The following is a 14,435-nucleotide window of genomic DNA, read 5'->3' on the forward strand; positions in this document are numbered from 1 at the left end:
TCTCCATTGTGCTACAACTGAGTGAGCTTTAGGGCAAATATTAACTAGCCACACCTGGGCCTCAGTTTTCCCATTTCTACAGGGACCCTGAAAAGCTCTTCAGCTGAGACCTGTTAAAGCAGCCCAAGGCCTGGGTGGTGAGTATCACTCTGGCACACCCTCTGTGGTCACTGAAGAGGGTTCTTGGAGGCCGCAGAGAAAGCCAGGCCCTGGAAATAGGGCAAGGAAGCCTGGGCTTGTTGTTGTTGACAATCAGCCAAACTCCAGCTCTGGGGAGACAATCTCTGAGGCAAGAGCACCTGCCAGCCCAACCAAGCAGGACCCACTGCCCCCAAAGCAAAGCTCTGGATTAAGGAAGGTATGAATGAGTCTACTTCTTAGCTTTTGGGGGGGGGGGCGGTTAGAAGCAAGAAAGAAGGAGTTCCTCACAGTTAGCCCAGGCTAGGTAGAAGGGCTCAAGTGGACAGAAAGGGGAAGGACATTCTACGACTGTGGTAGAATGAATGAATGAATGAATGAATGAATGAATGAATGAACGAACGAACGAATCAACAAATGAACGAATACATGAATGTATGTCAGAAGGAGGTGAGGGCCTCCAAACCCATCACAGCAGGCAAGCTGAGGGCAGTGTACCTCCCTGAGAAGAAAAGGGCCACTAGAGGGTCCCTGGGGGAGGGGTACCGTGACCTGGATGAGCCTCAGCTTCCTCCAGGGCAGGGGTGGGGTAAACTCTGGCCACTTGGCACAGGCTGGAGGGTCTCCCTTCTGGACCGAGGCTCCTCTGGGGAGACAAGGAGGGTCAGGCTTCTCCTAATCTGGATGTGGTCAGGACCACTTTGGGGAAGAACTCTGTCACCAGCCCCCTGTCTCCTTTCAGCTGGGATGGACTGGGCACTGACCCGCGCATTTCTGGCCCCCTCTTACCGCTCAGGCACTGGTCTCCCCGGAATACCCCAGACCTCTTCCCTGCTGAGCAGCCCAGGCCGGTGGGCCCAGGGCTTGGCCAAGCCGGGCTGATATGAACCATCTGCGTTGTCTTAGGCCGCCCCTCTGCCCACTGTCCCTCTGAACTCGGCCGGTTCCCGCGGGCCGTTTGATGCCTCGTAGGGTCACAGACCCCCGCACACAAATCACTGCCGCGGGGCTGGGGGTGGGGCGGAGGCGCTGAAACCTAATCCGCAAAGTTTGCTCTGCCGCCGGCTCACTCCTTCCCTCGTTCACTCGGGCACCCCCCTCCCCTTTCCAAACAAGGCTTATTTTTCTTGCCAAAAAACCAAAGTTGGTATCAAGTGTTTCGAGGGAGAAAGTCTCTCCCCCGCCCCAGCTTGGGAGGAAGGGCCGGAGCTGTTGGCTGAGCTGGGGATTGCAGAGAGGCTCTGGGAGGGAACCCGCGGGAGGTGAGCTCCCAGCTCCCAGGTCTGCTGGTCCTTCCCGAGGTTAATGGTCACGGACCCAACTGTCTCTGACCGTGCCCTGTCCCCCTGGTCCCCTGCCCAGATAGTCCCCTGCCCATCGTGGCTCTCCATCCCTGTGGGGCCAGAGATGGAAGCATCACTTCCTGCCCCTTCTCCCTCCCCATAAAACAGCCTTTGCCTGTCGCTTTTACGAGGTGACACCCAGCTCTCAGCCCCATCCTCCCCGCACTGGAGCCTGGGCTCGGGAGGGAGGAGACTGAGCAGTCAGGCATCTCCAGAGAGCTCCCAGGACGCAATGGGGTCCCTGGGAGGCTGCCCCAGAGCACTGACAGAGCTTTAAAAGGAGGCTGAAGAGCGGGCTACACTAGAGACAAATTCCTCCAAAGTCTCCTCTGACTCTGAGGCCTTGGGAGTGAGATCCTAGAAACTGGCCAGGAGGTAGCCGGCCTGGGTCCTCAGGAGAGGTGCCGAGTGGAGGCCTGGGGGCACGCAGGTTTCATTTGCTGGGTGTTGGTTTTGCTTTTGGTTTTTTCAGCCGGTGCAGCGACCCGGAACCGCGCCCAGCCGTTCCTCCGACGCCCGCCGCCTCCGACCGGGCTGGGAGGTGGACGCCGGTGGCTAAAGTCCGCGCCGGCGGTGCCCGCTGTGCGCGCCGAGTTCTAGCTGTCGGAGAAAGCAGCCCGGGCTGGGGCAAGGCGGCGGCCGCGTCGAGGGGCCGGTCGGCAGACCCAGCTGGGTCTGCGCAGCCGGGGGAAGGGGGCGGCCGCCGGTCGGAGCTGCGCTCGCTCGCTCGCTCGCTCGGTGGGACCGGGGCGGTGGAAGCGGCCGTGGCGAGAATAAAGGCGCCACGGGCCCGGCGGAGAAGCGGGCTTCCGCGGGGGTCGAACAAAGGAATTCGCCCTCAGAAGAAAGGGGCTGCGCGAGCAGCCGGGAATGGTCAACCCCGGAGACTCGCAGGAGTACGAGCATCGCCACATCGGTCCCAGGGATCCAACGAAATCTGCCCCGCGCAGGACCCCAGCCTGGCATCTCCATTCGGCCTCTCCCTTCTTGTCAATCCCGCTTTCATGGGGATGGTGGGTGTGCACCCCCCAGCGCCACCTTTCCTGGGAAGAGGGGACAGAGCGGCCGGTGCTTTCAGTCAGTGGAGGCAAAAAGTCCACTCCCCCTCCCAACTGGCATCCTCTGGCTGTGACGCCGTTGCCCCCATTTTCCAGAAGCTGACAATTGAGGCTCCCGAAAAGCAACCCCTTCCCCCATCCCCGCTGCAACGCTTGGCGGGCTCAGGAGACCCAAGCGCCCTCAGAAACGAAAGTCGCCCGGGGGGTGACAGGGCTGGAGCTCCCCTCCTCCCGCCGCCCTCGGAAGGGGTGGAGGGGACACGGTTGTAAGGTGCTCCGCTTCTTTTCTCTGCTTGACATGAATAAGGGGATTAGGACGGCAAGTTTCCGTCGTTCAGTCCGACGGACAAAGGGCCCCGCGGTCAGAGCGGCACAGTCTCTGATTAAACGACAGAGCCCTGTCACTCAGCACCATCCTAGGTACTTGTGTTCGTGACATAATCTTATTAGAAGATAAAACCGGTGAAATCCTTTCCATAATGAAAAGTTACATTTAATGGCTGGACTCGCCCCCCAATCCCTCCCGACCCTGCCCGCCTCCTCCCGTTGCTGTTGGATATGGCTCGCCTGTAATTGGCATTTAAAGCACCAAGTCCGAGAGAAAAACGGGGTTTAGGGTTTTTGTAATCCCCCTAAACTGTCTTTGTTCGAAATCTCCACAGATACAAGTCTGTTAAGAGTAAATATTTGTGGATTGATACAACCACATTTCCCCCCTACAAACCAAATCTGAAAAAAATCTGCCCTCCCGCCGCGCTCGGCAAGGGCACAGGAGGGAGGGGGCCGGGGTCGGCCCTAGCGTCTGCATCGGGGACCCTGCGTTCAGGTCGCCTTGCCTCCTCTCGGATGGAGCCCAGGGACTTTGCACATTTTTCAGGCGGAAGAAAGGTCTTAGGTTCTTTTTTCAATTTTCTGTGCTCTCGATAAACAAACCTCCCGAACCTGCTGCTTTTGGGCCTGCCCTAGGGGGTCGGTGGGAGGGTTTGTGGAGGGTGAAGTCTTTGCTCCATTCCAAAAGAAAATGTGAACTCTCTCCACCCGCTTCTCTCCCTTCGGGCAGGTTTGATTGACTCTAAGAGGACTCGTTCCTCCTGGGTCGTGGGAGACCCAACCCAGCAGGGTGCCCTGAGTCCAGCCTAAGAGAGCACCCGGAGCCGCCAAGGGGCCCCCGAAACACGAAGGAGTCCGAAGGTTGCGGCGGGGCCCCCGGTTCCCGGCTCCAGCACGGCCCGTCCCGGGATCGGATTCCTTCATAAATCAGCGGCTGGGTGAAAGGGCTGCGCTTTAGAAAGGGCAGGACCGTGTGCGCGTATTAGAGCGCGCGGTTCCCAAATCCGGGCTAAACCCCTGGTGACACCGAAATTCATCAACCACTGCCGGCGCCCGTGGCGCAGCCGAGGAGCCTGTGCACTGCGCTGCTCCACTTGGGGGAAGGAAGAATGAGGAGCAGGGACCGTCCAAGAGGTGGGCCTGGAGGGCACGGGTGGAGACCTCTGAGAGCCGCCCTGCGCGCACACGGGCTTCGAGCAGTGAAGGAAGCTCACTGCCAGGGGGAAGGCAGTTATTCTAACCTTTTTCCTTCTCTGGCAAGGGCTGGCCCTACACCGACATTCTGGTGCGAAGACAGCAGTGACCTCCACCCTCACCCCTCCCAACCCTGAGGCAGTAGCCCCCCACCCCCCCAACACACACACTCACCTTTCAGTCTGGGCGCTCTAAGGAGAATCACAACTGCCCAGAGCAGACTCTGGGGCTTTGGGAGGAACAGAACTCCAGGACTTAGGGATCCCATCAGCTTTGGGAGTTAGACCCACCTGGGAAAAATCTGCTACATAGTAACTGGGCCTGAGAGAAGTTACCTAACTTCCTCCACCTCAGTTTTCTCACCTATACAGGGACCCAAAGCCAGTAGACATCGCAGTACTCCAGAAATGTCAATTCCTTTTCTTTCTAGATGTACTACTGTGACCTGCCCCTCTAGGTCAATAGGACTCTGTTCCTGTGAGTTCCTATCTAATCTACCCTGGCCATGCTCAAGAGTAGGCTGGATAAAAAAGCAGGACCTCTGTCCCTCAGTAATAATGGGGGGGCCATTCACAGGCTGCTGCCTGCCTGCCTGTCTCCAAGAACCGAGGGACCTGCCTCATTCCCCTTTCAAGGGAAAAATTCAAAACACAGGCTCCAGACCTGGGCAAGGGGCAGGAGGGTGGGCTAGGCCACTTCAGGAGGCCTGTTTAGGAGGCTCCACGCTCTGTATGAAAGGCAGACAATGCATTCCTGCCAGGCAGGGCGTCTCCAGCTCACTTCCCAGGCAGGCAGGAAGGAAGCATACATGGACTGAATGCTCATTGGAGGCTGGCACCTTTGGGTCTGTTTCACTTTATCCTCAGACATTGATTCACTTTATCCTGGGAAACTGTAACTAGTACCCCTAGTTCAGAGGAGGAAACTAAGGCTCAAGAGGAGCTATGTGCCTTTCCCTAAAGGCCCCTAAAGCTTGGCCAGGGACATTCTCCATCTCAGCTCTGTACTTGCAATTTTATTCTTTCCTTGGAGAAAACGTGCCCCACCCAGGAGGCCCTCCGTTCCTTCGTTCCTTCCTTCGTAGGAGGTGGCTTCCCGAGCACCTTGGTCCTCTCCATCTCCACAGGCTTGGGCAGTTTTGAGCCTGGGCGGGAGCCCACACCCCCCCCCCCCAGACCTGTAACTATGGCAATTCAGGAATCACATGACAACAGTCACTGAGTCCCGGTGGAAAGCAGGGCATGAGGTGAGAGAAGGGGAGGACAGCAGTCACACCCAGCTTGTCCCGACCCAGGGCTGCTGGACCTCCTCTCCTGTCACTGCTGTTGCAGCACCCCACAGAGGCACCTGGGGAATGGAGGAGCCCGTGGCGGTCCTGTGTTCCAGCATTCTAACTCAGCTTTTTGCATCTAGCCGGCAGCTCTGTGGTCTCCTCATTTCTGCCAGCCCCGGTGGGCACCTCTGTTGCTCCGGGCAGCCCTCAGAACCCTCTCCGGCTGACAACCACCTAACAGTTCCCAGGGAAACCTCTTAAGCAGGGGCCAGGAAGCAAACATCTTTGTTTCTTCTGGAACCAAACTCCAGGAACTAGGTTTTTCCTTCAGCAACACTCCCCCCCCCCCCCCCCCAGTTCACCAAGTGCTGGGCAAGCCAGGTGCTCTGCAATCAGCCAGCACACTTGGTCCGGGCCAGTCTGAGCCAGGTTCTGGACGGAGACAAAGCCCCCACCCCACCCCACCCAATGTACTCACATATCCCTGGGACCCCTCTACTCCCCCAACCCCCCTTCGGGGCCCCAGGGTCCACAGGGCAGGTCCAGTGGCTGCCAGTCAAGCAGCTGAACAGAAATGGATACAATATTGCCCCGGGAATAACAAAGGAAGGGCCCACGCAGAAATTTATTTGTTCTGATCAGGCGAAGCAAAGGTAAAGGGCAGCGAGGAAGTGCTGTCAGCCAGGCCTGAAACCCAAGAAAGTTGCCATTCTGAGCACAGTGGCCCCTTATACCCCACCACTCCACAACACAGCGGTAGTTAAAGCAAACACAGACCCTTCACTGCCCTGTCAGTTACACCTTCCCCCCAAAATTACACAAACTTTGAAAGATTTTTCTGAGAGAAGATGGATGCTTCGGGAGACTTGAGGTCAAAGCTAGGCTGTTTAAAGTATATTATTAACAAATAAACATTTACTGCAAAAAAAGAGAAAAACCCTATAGGCCACCGGGGAACCAAATCATGTTGCTTTTGGCTTCAAATGACAGGAGACATTTATGACATGAATGGAGAACACCAGCCGGTCGATGAAATGGCAAACGTCTGCCACTTTGCTTCCTCTGCTTTCGTGAATCAACTTTTTCAAATCTGGTTTTCAGCCTTACCCTCCCTTCACTACCACCACCTCCCCACTTCTGACTGCAGTAGCAATAAATATATATAATTTTGGTTTTGCTCTCTGCTGCCATCAGCACAGAATCTGGGAGTTGGAGAGGGCTGGGTCAGCCACAAAGCCAAGGGCCCTGGGTCCTCCTGCCCCAGCTGACTGACAGCTCATATGAGCTCCTCCGTGGATGAGTGGACCATCCCTTTCTTCCTCCCTCCCTTGAAGCTGAGGCCTGATTGTGGTGTCCAACAAATTGGAAGTTATAACTCATGTCATTGAACGTATCCTCCATTTCTCAGCCTAACTAATGCCAAAGTAGGACTGGGATTTTTTGTTTCCCCTTTTCTGTTTTAAAAACCTCATAGCCACAGGACAGAGGAAATTCCTTGGGGGAGCACAGCCAGCCCATCGTGGACAGAACAAACCTCTGTGGGCTGAAGGATCTTTCTGACCACCTGAGCTGGTGTTTCTCCACCTTTTCAACCTTATCTTTTAGAGAAACATACAGATCCTTCGCTCTCTACCACCCCCCCACCCCCCCCCCCGCCCCACCCCCCTTTCCTAATGGATTCTCACTCATCCTCATAGGTTTTGGGTTGAGCCTTCTTCCCCTTGTCATTTGAGTCACAAAAACAGTAAGCCCAAAGGGTTTTCTAAATAAGAAATTATATTATTGAGTATGCTTTTTCAAGCTATTCTCAGAACCTGAAGATCCCAATTGCTCCCCAGTTGTTAAGATATTTGCTGTGGATCAATTCCACTCCCTCTCTCAGCCCCCGAGGAGAAATATGCCAGAACACCAGGCCCATCCTGCTACCTGCCCTTCCTAATAATGCATAGTTGGCATTTGTTCTTACCTATATAATCAGAAGGTTTTTTCTCTCCTCTCACAGCTGAAGGTAATGAGGAGGATACTGGATCCCATGGACTGTGGATCATTTATTAAGGCCCCACCAGGTACCCTGTGTAATCCTCACAACCATCCTGGGAAATTTTATCATCACCCCTAATTTGCTGATGGAGAATCTGGGGCTCTGAAACAGGTAGTCAGTTGGCTAAGATCACATGGCTGCTGAATGGTGGGGCTGGGAGGTACACCCAGCTCTGTCTCAGAGCCTAGAGTTTTTCTCCTCATTAAAGGAGGCATGGCCCTCACAGTGCCCTCACTCAGGCAAAGGGAATGATTTTCTCAGGGGTACCCCTCATCTTCCCCGCACAGAGAAGCTAATGTCAAGCCTATCATGCCAGCTGCACCTTTCTCTGACAGAACCCACGGGCAATTTGGTGTCTCCTTGGAGACAAGGCATTCTTTGCCATACTGCTGGTGGTATTGGTAACAATAATTTCCAGAGTATTAACAACATGCTAGGCGAGATGCCAGGTCCTCTGGGGCATGTTATCTCAAATCCTTATTAGAATCCTTTCCCCTAGGTGGATATGTCCCCATTTTACAGAAGAGGCTCAGGTGGATGCCAGGACTGTGTGGTCCTAAGCCTGGTTCCAATGGATGGGGTAGGAGGGAGCTGAGGGTTGACAATCACCTACTCCGGAGGAAATCCTCACAGCCTTCTTCCCCGACTCAAGAAAAATCCGGCAAACAAATTAGGCTACACTAGCCCAGAGCCTGGGGAATACAGGGTGAGCCAGGAGTCAGCTGTGAATAATGCCTCCGTTCAGCAGCAGATGACTACAGCCTCAGGAAGGCCTCTGCTTACCCTTCTACCTGCAGCCGAGGTACCAGGGTTAAAAGGAGGGTGCCCTCCCAGGAGCCAGAGGGTCCTCAGACTTGGCCTGGCAGAGTGAGAGCCCTTCAGCCCTCAAATCCCCAGAGGGAGCACTATGGAGGCCTTTCTATGAGGCAAAGCACTGGCTTTTCCTCCCAAGCAAATCCATTTCCAGGACAGACCCTCTAGCTCAGGCTGTGGGCAGGGATGTGTGCAGCTCTGGATTAGACAGATGGGGGCCATGCCAGCTGGGATACCCGCTGGTGGAGAAGGTGCTGCTGGTAACTGGCACCCTGCAGTAAGGTCTATGGGAGGCCCTCCAAGCTGGGAGAAACAGCAGGCAGAAAAGGCTGGAGCCTGCTTTGCTCTCCTGGTGCCACACCCCTATTCTGCCGGAGCGCTCAGAGGAGAGGTGAGCCTCCCTGGAAGGCCTTTCCCGGTGTAAACACTTCCAAGGAAAGAAGGAAAGGAATGTGCTGGGAAGAGCCAGGTTGGGCCACTGGAGCCTCAGCCAGCTGGGGTAGATTTACAAAAAAAAAAAAAAAAAAAAAAAATCACCCCAGGAATCAGTTTTTTTTCCCTGAAACTCAATCAAAGTCTCACTGCTCCCCCCTCATCTTCTGCGAGTGGGCGCATCCTACCTGGGCAGACGAGCCCCAAGGGACCCTCATGGGCTCAGCGGAGCTCTGCAGCTCTGCTTGCCGCGGGGCGAGGCCGCCCAGGCAGGCCCGGCTGGTGCAAGGGCGCCGCCAGCTCACGGCACCGCGGCAGGAGCACGGCCCGAGCAGGAGCGCCGCGTCTTTGGGGCACGCAGGCTCCCACTTGCACACCAACGGGTCCCAGGTTGCCAGGCCTGGGAGCTGTCTTACAAGCGATTAGACTCCATTTTGTGACAGATTTTTGGACTCTCCCACCGACCCTCCCCCCTTCCGGAGCCTCCTCCAGGAATTCGCCACCTCCTCAGGATAGAAACGCTTTCCAGACGAGCGACAGACGGCAAGAAAAAAGACTTACATAATTCTATTTGGCCAAGCCACCAAGAAAAAAAAAATGGGGCGCGGGGCGGCGGGGGGGGGGGGGGGGGGAATTATGTTGTCAATTTTCTTTTCATATGTTCTCCGGTGGAGGAAGGAGAGAGAGGTGTTCGTGATTTCGCATTTGGAGGCCCCGTTTCCTCCCGCTTTCTAACCAGGTTTGCAGATCCAGAAGGAGCTCTGGCCGTCAAGGGGCCAGGGCCTCGGGCGCAGAATGATCGGATGATTTTTTTTTTTTTTTAAGGAGTCCCAAAAAACACGTATGGAGAAAAAGTAAACTTTTCGAGTTACGCGTGAAAATGCCCAAATGCCGAGGCCCGCGCTCTGCTTCTCCTGTCCAGGACGTGTGGTTGGATTTTACCAAACACTATTAAAAGTGCCCGAACGTCAATTAATCACCCCCATGGTGCGTAAAATCACGTTGCGCTTCTGGGTGTCCCAGGTCTTTAAAACAAATCGAAAGAAGAGACGCTTAATAAAAATAAGCAACCTCTTTCTAAGGACCAAGCCCGGCAAGCTCCTCATGGGGCAAGGATACATTTTTCAAGCTTTTTTTTTCCCCCTTTGGGCGGGGGGGGGGGGGGGGGGGGGGGGAGGTTGTTAATTTCCCTATACCACTGACACAAAAGCTCTATAAAATCAAGAAGGCACGTTTCTGTGCCCACTTGCCTGGATTCTTGTCTGAAAAGCATTTATGCACAGATGCAATAAATATGCATCTGCGATCCTCAAAGAAAAAAGAATTGTGAAATACACTTTTATTTTGCAAAGAACGTCGCCTCCCCAGTGAGTCCCTGCCTGTCTTACAGCGCTGGCTCTCCCTGAGAAACGCTGAGACGAGACCCACCGGGGATATTTGTCCATAGGATTGTCTTGATAACAACCCCTCCTCAGCCCTCAGCCGGCCTAGTGCAGATACCTAATTGGCCTTATCGGAAGAAAGAGGGGGCGAGGGAGGAGGAGGGCACCGTCAGAGGTGTGAATAATGCCCGCCTGGAGGCTGCTGCCTTGCAGGACCTCGACCCAGAACTCAGAACCTGAGATTTGCCCAGCGCCAAAATTCACGGGCAAACACATCCCAACTGCAGTGAAGCATCAAGCTCTCAGGCGCCTTTTTTCTTTTCTCTTTTTCTTTCTTTTAAACAAATATGCTTTCAACAAAGCCAACGCAAATGTTTAATTGTTTTGTAAAATTAGGGGGTTGGCCGCTCTGCTGTAAGGAAATACCCAGCTCAAATTTTGTGACTACAGTTCCGAGCTCCGGAGGACCAGGGAGCATCCTCTCCTTGTTTTAAACAGAAGCTCCATAAAGGACTGAGAGATAGGGGAAGAGACCTGGCAGATACGTACAAGATATTGGAAAGGGTCGCTCCAATATGTTAAAAAAAAATTTTTTTTTTCAAAAATCTGCCAATATCCAAATGACTTGGAGGCCCATTTCCAGTTTCCTGGGCCTCCTGCCCCCACATGTTGAGTCATCCAGGCCGGTGGCTAAGTTGGAAGTGGCACTGCCAGAGCTGAGCTAAGGGTCAGGCAGGCAGAGGTGCAGGAGGGCAGGATGTGGGTGGGCTGGAAGTTGGTGAGCCCTGCCCCTTGGCCAGACCAGGGCCCCCAACCACATCTACCCCAAACTACTCTCCCCATTTTATTTGTGCTGCTCTACGCCTGCCCGTGGCCGAACTGACTGGCGGCCACACTTTGTCCTAGACCTAGAATCATATCCGTCTAGAGCACAGCACAAAACCCTACCAACAGCAGTGTGCCTAATTTGGGGTGCACCAGACAGAGGGAGAAGCTTCAGCAAGACTCTGGGATCAACAAAAGAACCGACTCTCTGAAATGTACTCCAATTCCTGCCCGAAGAGTCCCCAGTGGGCACAAAGAGCAAGGTGCAAAGAGCAGGTCGTATCGGACCTCCAGACCAGCGGGGAGCACAGCCAAATTTGGTGCTTTTGTGGGGCTCAGCCAGAACCCTTCAGAATAGAACGTAACACTCTCTCCAGGGCTCTAGCCTACCGCCTCACTATTTCTAGGCCTCAGCCAAGCAGCTAGAGAGATGGAGATGGGGCATCCCAGCTACTCCACTTCCCATCAGGGCCTGGACAGGTAGGCTGCAATCATCACCAGGCACTGGCAGCCCAACCTTTTCCTGGAGGCTTGGGCACACACAGCTCCCTCTGAGCCCCGAACCACCTGAAAACCTACTCATTCTAAGTCCCATATAAAAGGGTCTTTTGGGCCTCACTAGAAAGTTTTTGAATGCACCCACTTGTCTCCACAATGCCTTCCTGGGGGTCCCCACACCCTTCTTCCTGCTATTGCTCCTCTGCCTCCCTCCCAATCACACTGCCAGGCACAAAACCCAGAGGGTCAAAAGAAAAAGCCTGCATCTGCTCTCATCTGTCCCAGCATCTTGCCAGACAAATGCATAGTCTCAGCTAAAAAACAAGTCAGCAGATAGGGCTCAACCCATAGTGTCTGGACTCAACCCTGAGGCTTACTTAGGCTACGCCAGGGCAGAGCAAGTTAACCCCTCTCCAACACAAACACTATGCAAGAAAGAGGGCCTGCTAGGGAAGGCTGACTTGGGCAGTTCTTCACCCCCTGCCCCCAGGAGCCCCAAATTGTGGTTTGCCACCTCTTGAGGTCCTCTTCCTAGACAGCTCCTCCAGCCAGCAAAAATTGCAAGTGCAAAATTCCCGCATGGAACGGTTTGCAGAGAATGGACACTTGTTTTCTGGCGGGGACTGAAAGTACAACAGGGAGCATGGCAGGAGGGGGGCATCCTGACCTGCTCAAGTAGTGCAGCACCACCCCCCCAGCCAACTCTACTTCCTTGCTCCAGAAACCCCAAACCTCCATAAAACCCTACTTTGGGGAAGCACACCGCCAGAGCCTGGCTCCCTAAAACAGTTTTCATTTGGGAATCAATTCTTGGTCCCCAATTTAGGCCTCAGTGAGGTCAGGCCCTGTCCCTGGACAGAGGAATTGGTAACTTCTAGTTGGCCGAGGGCCTTCTCCTGTACCCCAACCAATGCAAGTTTCCTGACAAAAGATGGCAACTAGAGACCGCCAGAGGCTCCTGGCCACCCCACTAGTGGCAACCAGGCTGGGGATGGTTCGTCCCTGCCGAGAGTCGCGCAGCCCGCACAGCCCTCAGAGCTGATGGGCCCGGCGGCGCTCAGAGCCGGCAGTTGGGCGGCCCCGGGCCTGGCCAGGCCGTGGGGATGGCCGGGCTCGAGTGCCGGGCGGCGGCGGGGAAGGAGGAGGACGAGAGGCGCTTACTGTTGGTAGTCTTGTTTGCAGTACAGTTTCCGATCCCGGAAGTAGCAGCTGGTGGTGAGGGCTTGCTGACACGCAGCGCACTGCAAACACTCCTCGTGCCAGGAGGACTCGTTGACTCGCATCAGGAAGCGGTCAGAGATGGGCCGCTGGCAGCCCTCGCAGACGGCGGGATGCGGGCAGTCGGAGCCTGCAGCGCACAGGGCGAGAGTGGAGCGGTCAGCGCCGACCAGCCTGGCCCCAGCGGCCCGGCCGCTCCGTTCCTGCAGCCCGGGCCCCAAAGGCGAGGGCAACCCGGGAGCGCCATCCGCCGCCTGCGCTCCACCGGTCGCCGCACCCGGGCTCGGGCCAGGGAGCCTGGGCGTGGAGAGGCCACGGGTCTCGAGCCTTGGCTCGGCGCTGCACTCTCCCTTTCTCCGGAGATCAGCGCTCGGTGTGACTACGTAAGAGAGCCCGCTCGGCGTGGAGCAGCCGGCTGGGACCAAGACAGGCGAGGTGAGGCTGGGGCGCTTGCTGGCTGACACGCCCCACGGTGGCGTTCGTGGACTTCTGTCCCCAATCTCCCCAAAACCTGTAGTTCGGGAGGCCCAGGGGACATTTTTCTCTTAGAAGCTCCCCCCACCAAGTGACCTGGCAGCACTCCCAAGCTTGCTAAGGTGACCACTTGAGTCCTCCATCACTCCTGCCACCCGCCTCCTACCCCCTCGGGAGTGGCAGCTCTAGCACCAAGGCCCAGGGAGGATGGCGGGTGGCAGCTGGAGCTGTCCTGGCCTCCCTCCTCCTTGGTGGTGTCCCTGCCAACCTCTGCCTCCTCACGATGCCTGTTTAGGGGTGCCTCGCTGCAGGAGTCTATCTGTGTCCCCTGCACCCCCACGTCCTGCAAACCATTTCCTTATTGCGGTGGTCCGGACCCCTGTGTCCATCTCGGGAGCATGCCCCTGTCCCCTGCCCGTGACCACTCGGGCGTTCTGATGCCTCACTCACCCAGCAGCACCCCCAGAGTGGCGGGCCCGGGGCGCAGGGCGTGCTCCTCCATCTTGATGCCGTCCAGCATCTTGGCGCAGTCCGTCTGCCCACGGGGGAAGCACCTCTCCAGCGACTCGGGACCTGTTGCTATATCCATGGGACGCGGGGCGCGCCGCGGGCCCCGCCGGCCAGGGTGCTCGCCCGCCCGCCCGCCCGCCCGCTCGCCGCCGCCGCCGCCCAGGAGCCGGGGAGGCGCGGCCCCCGCGGGGTTGGGGGGCTGGGGCTGGGGCTGCGGCTGGGGCTGGGGCTGCGGCTGGGGCTGGGGCTGGGGCTGCGGCTGCGGCAGGGGCCGCCGGCCGCCCCCGGCTAGCGTGGAGCGCGGGCGCGCCGGCCCCGGGCCCCGGCGTCGTGCGGGCGGCCGGGGCGCTGCAGTCCGCGCCGCGCTCTCCCGGGCACTCGCAGCCACGCGCGCCGGCTCCTCTGTCACCTGCTTGTCAGCCCCGGAGCCGGGCTGCGGCGGCGGCGGCAGACGGAGCCGCGGGGAGGAGGCGGCGGCGGCGGCGGCGGCGGCGGGCGGGGGAGGGGGCGGGGGTGCAGGGGCGGCCCCGCGGGCTGGGGGGGCGCGGGCGGCGCAGCGGGGTCCCGGGCGGGGCGCAGCGGGCCGCGGGGCTCCAGGCGCGCTCCCCGCACTACTCCAGTGCCATGGTGCGCCCGTGGAGCCGCCGGGTTTAGAGCTGGGGCTGGCGGCGGAGGGATACTCCGGCCGGGAGCCGCCTCACCCCTCCTCAAACTTCCTGACATTTGAACTCATTGGTGCGCCTCGTATCCCTGCGCCGGGATGAGCCGGCGGCTCCACGTCAAATAGTGCCGTCGCCGCCCCCCCCGCGGGAGGGCTCCCCGCGCCCCCAGCCTGCGCCCCCAGCCTGCGCCCCGCTCCGCGCCCGACCCGCAGCGCGGGCCCCGGCTCCCCGGCTCCCGGCTCCC

At 57.4% G+C, this 14,435-nt stretch overlaps 1 protein-coding gene across 2 annotated transcripts in view; it reads right to left on the reverse strand.

Moving 5' to 3' along the window:
* The window catches only part of LMX1B (LIM homeobox transcription factor 1 beta), an 83,098-nt gene extending 69,461 nt beyond the window's left edge, over positions 1 to 13,637 (reverse strand). For both annotated transcript variants that reach the window (XM_026009600.2, XM_026009598.2), the window contains exons 1-2: positions 13,470 to 13,637; positions 12,489 to 12,675 (exon numbers count right to left, since the gene is read on the reverse strand). In XM_026009600.2, coding sequence (XP_025865385.1) covers positions 12,489 to 12,675; positions 13,470 to 13,608 — 326 coding nt within the window. In that variant the 5' untranslated portion in view covers positions 13,609 to 13,637. The remainder of the gene's footprint in view (positions 1 to 12,488; positions 12,676 to 13,469) is intronic.
* Positions 13,638 to 14,435: the final 798 nt, after the last annotated feature.

The sequence above is a fragment of the Vulpes vulpes genome, chromosome 2 (assembly GCF_048418805.1).
Source record: "Vulpes vulpes isolate BD-2025 chromosome 2, VulVul3, whole genome shotgun sequence".
In the NCBI taxonomy this organism is placed as follows: Eukaryota; Metazoa; Chordata; class Mammalia; order Carnivora; family Canidae; genus Vulpes; species Vulpes vulpes.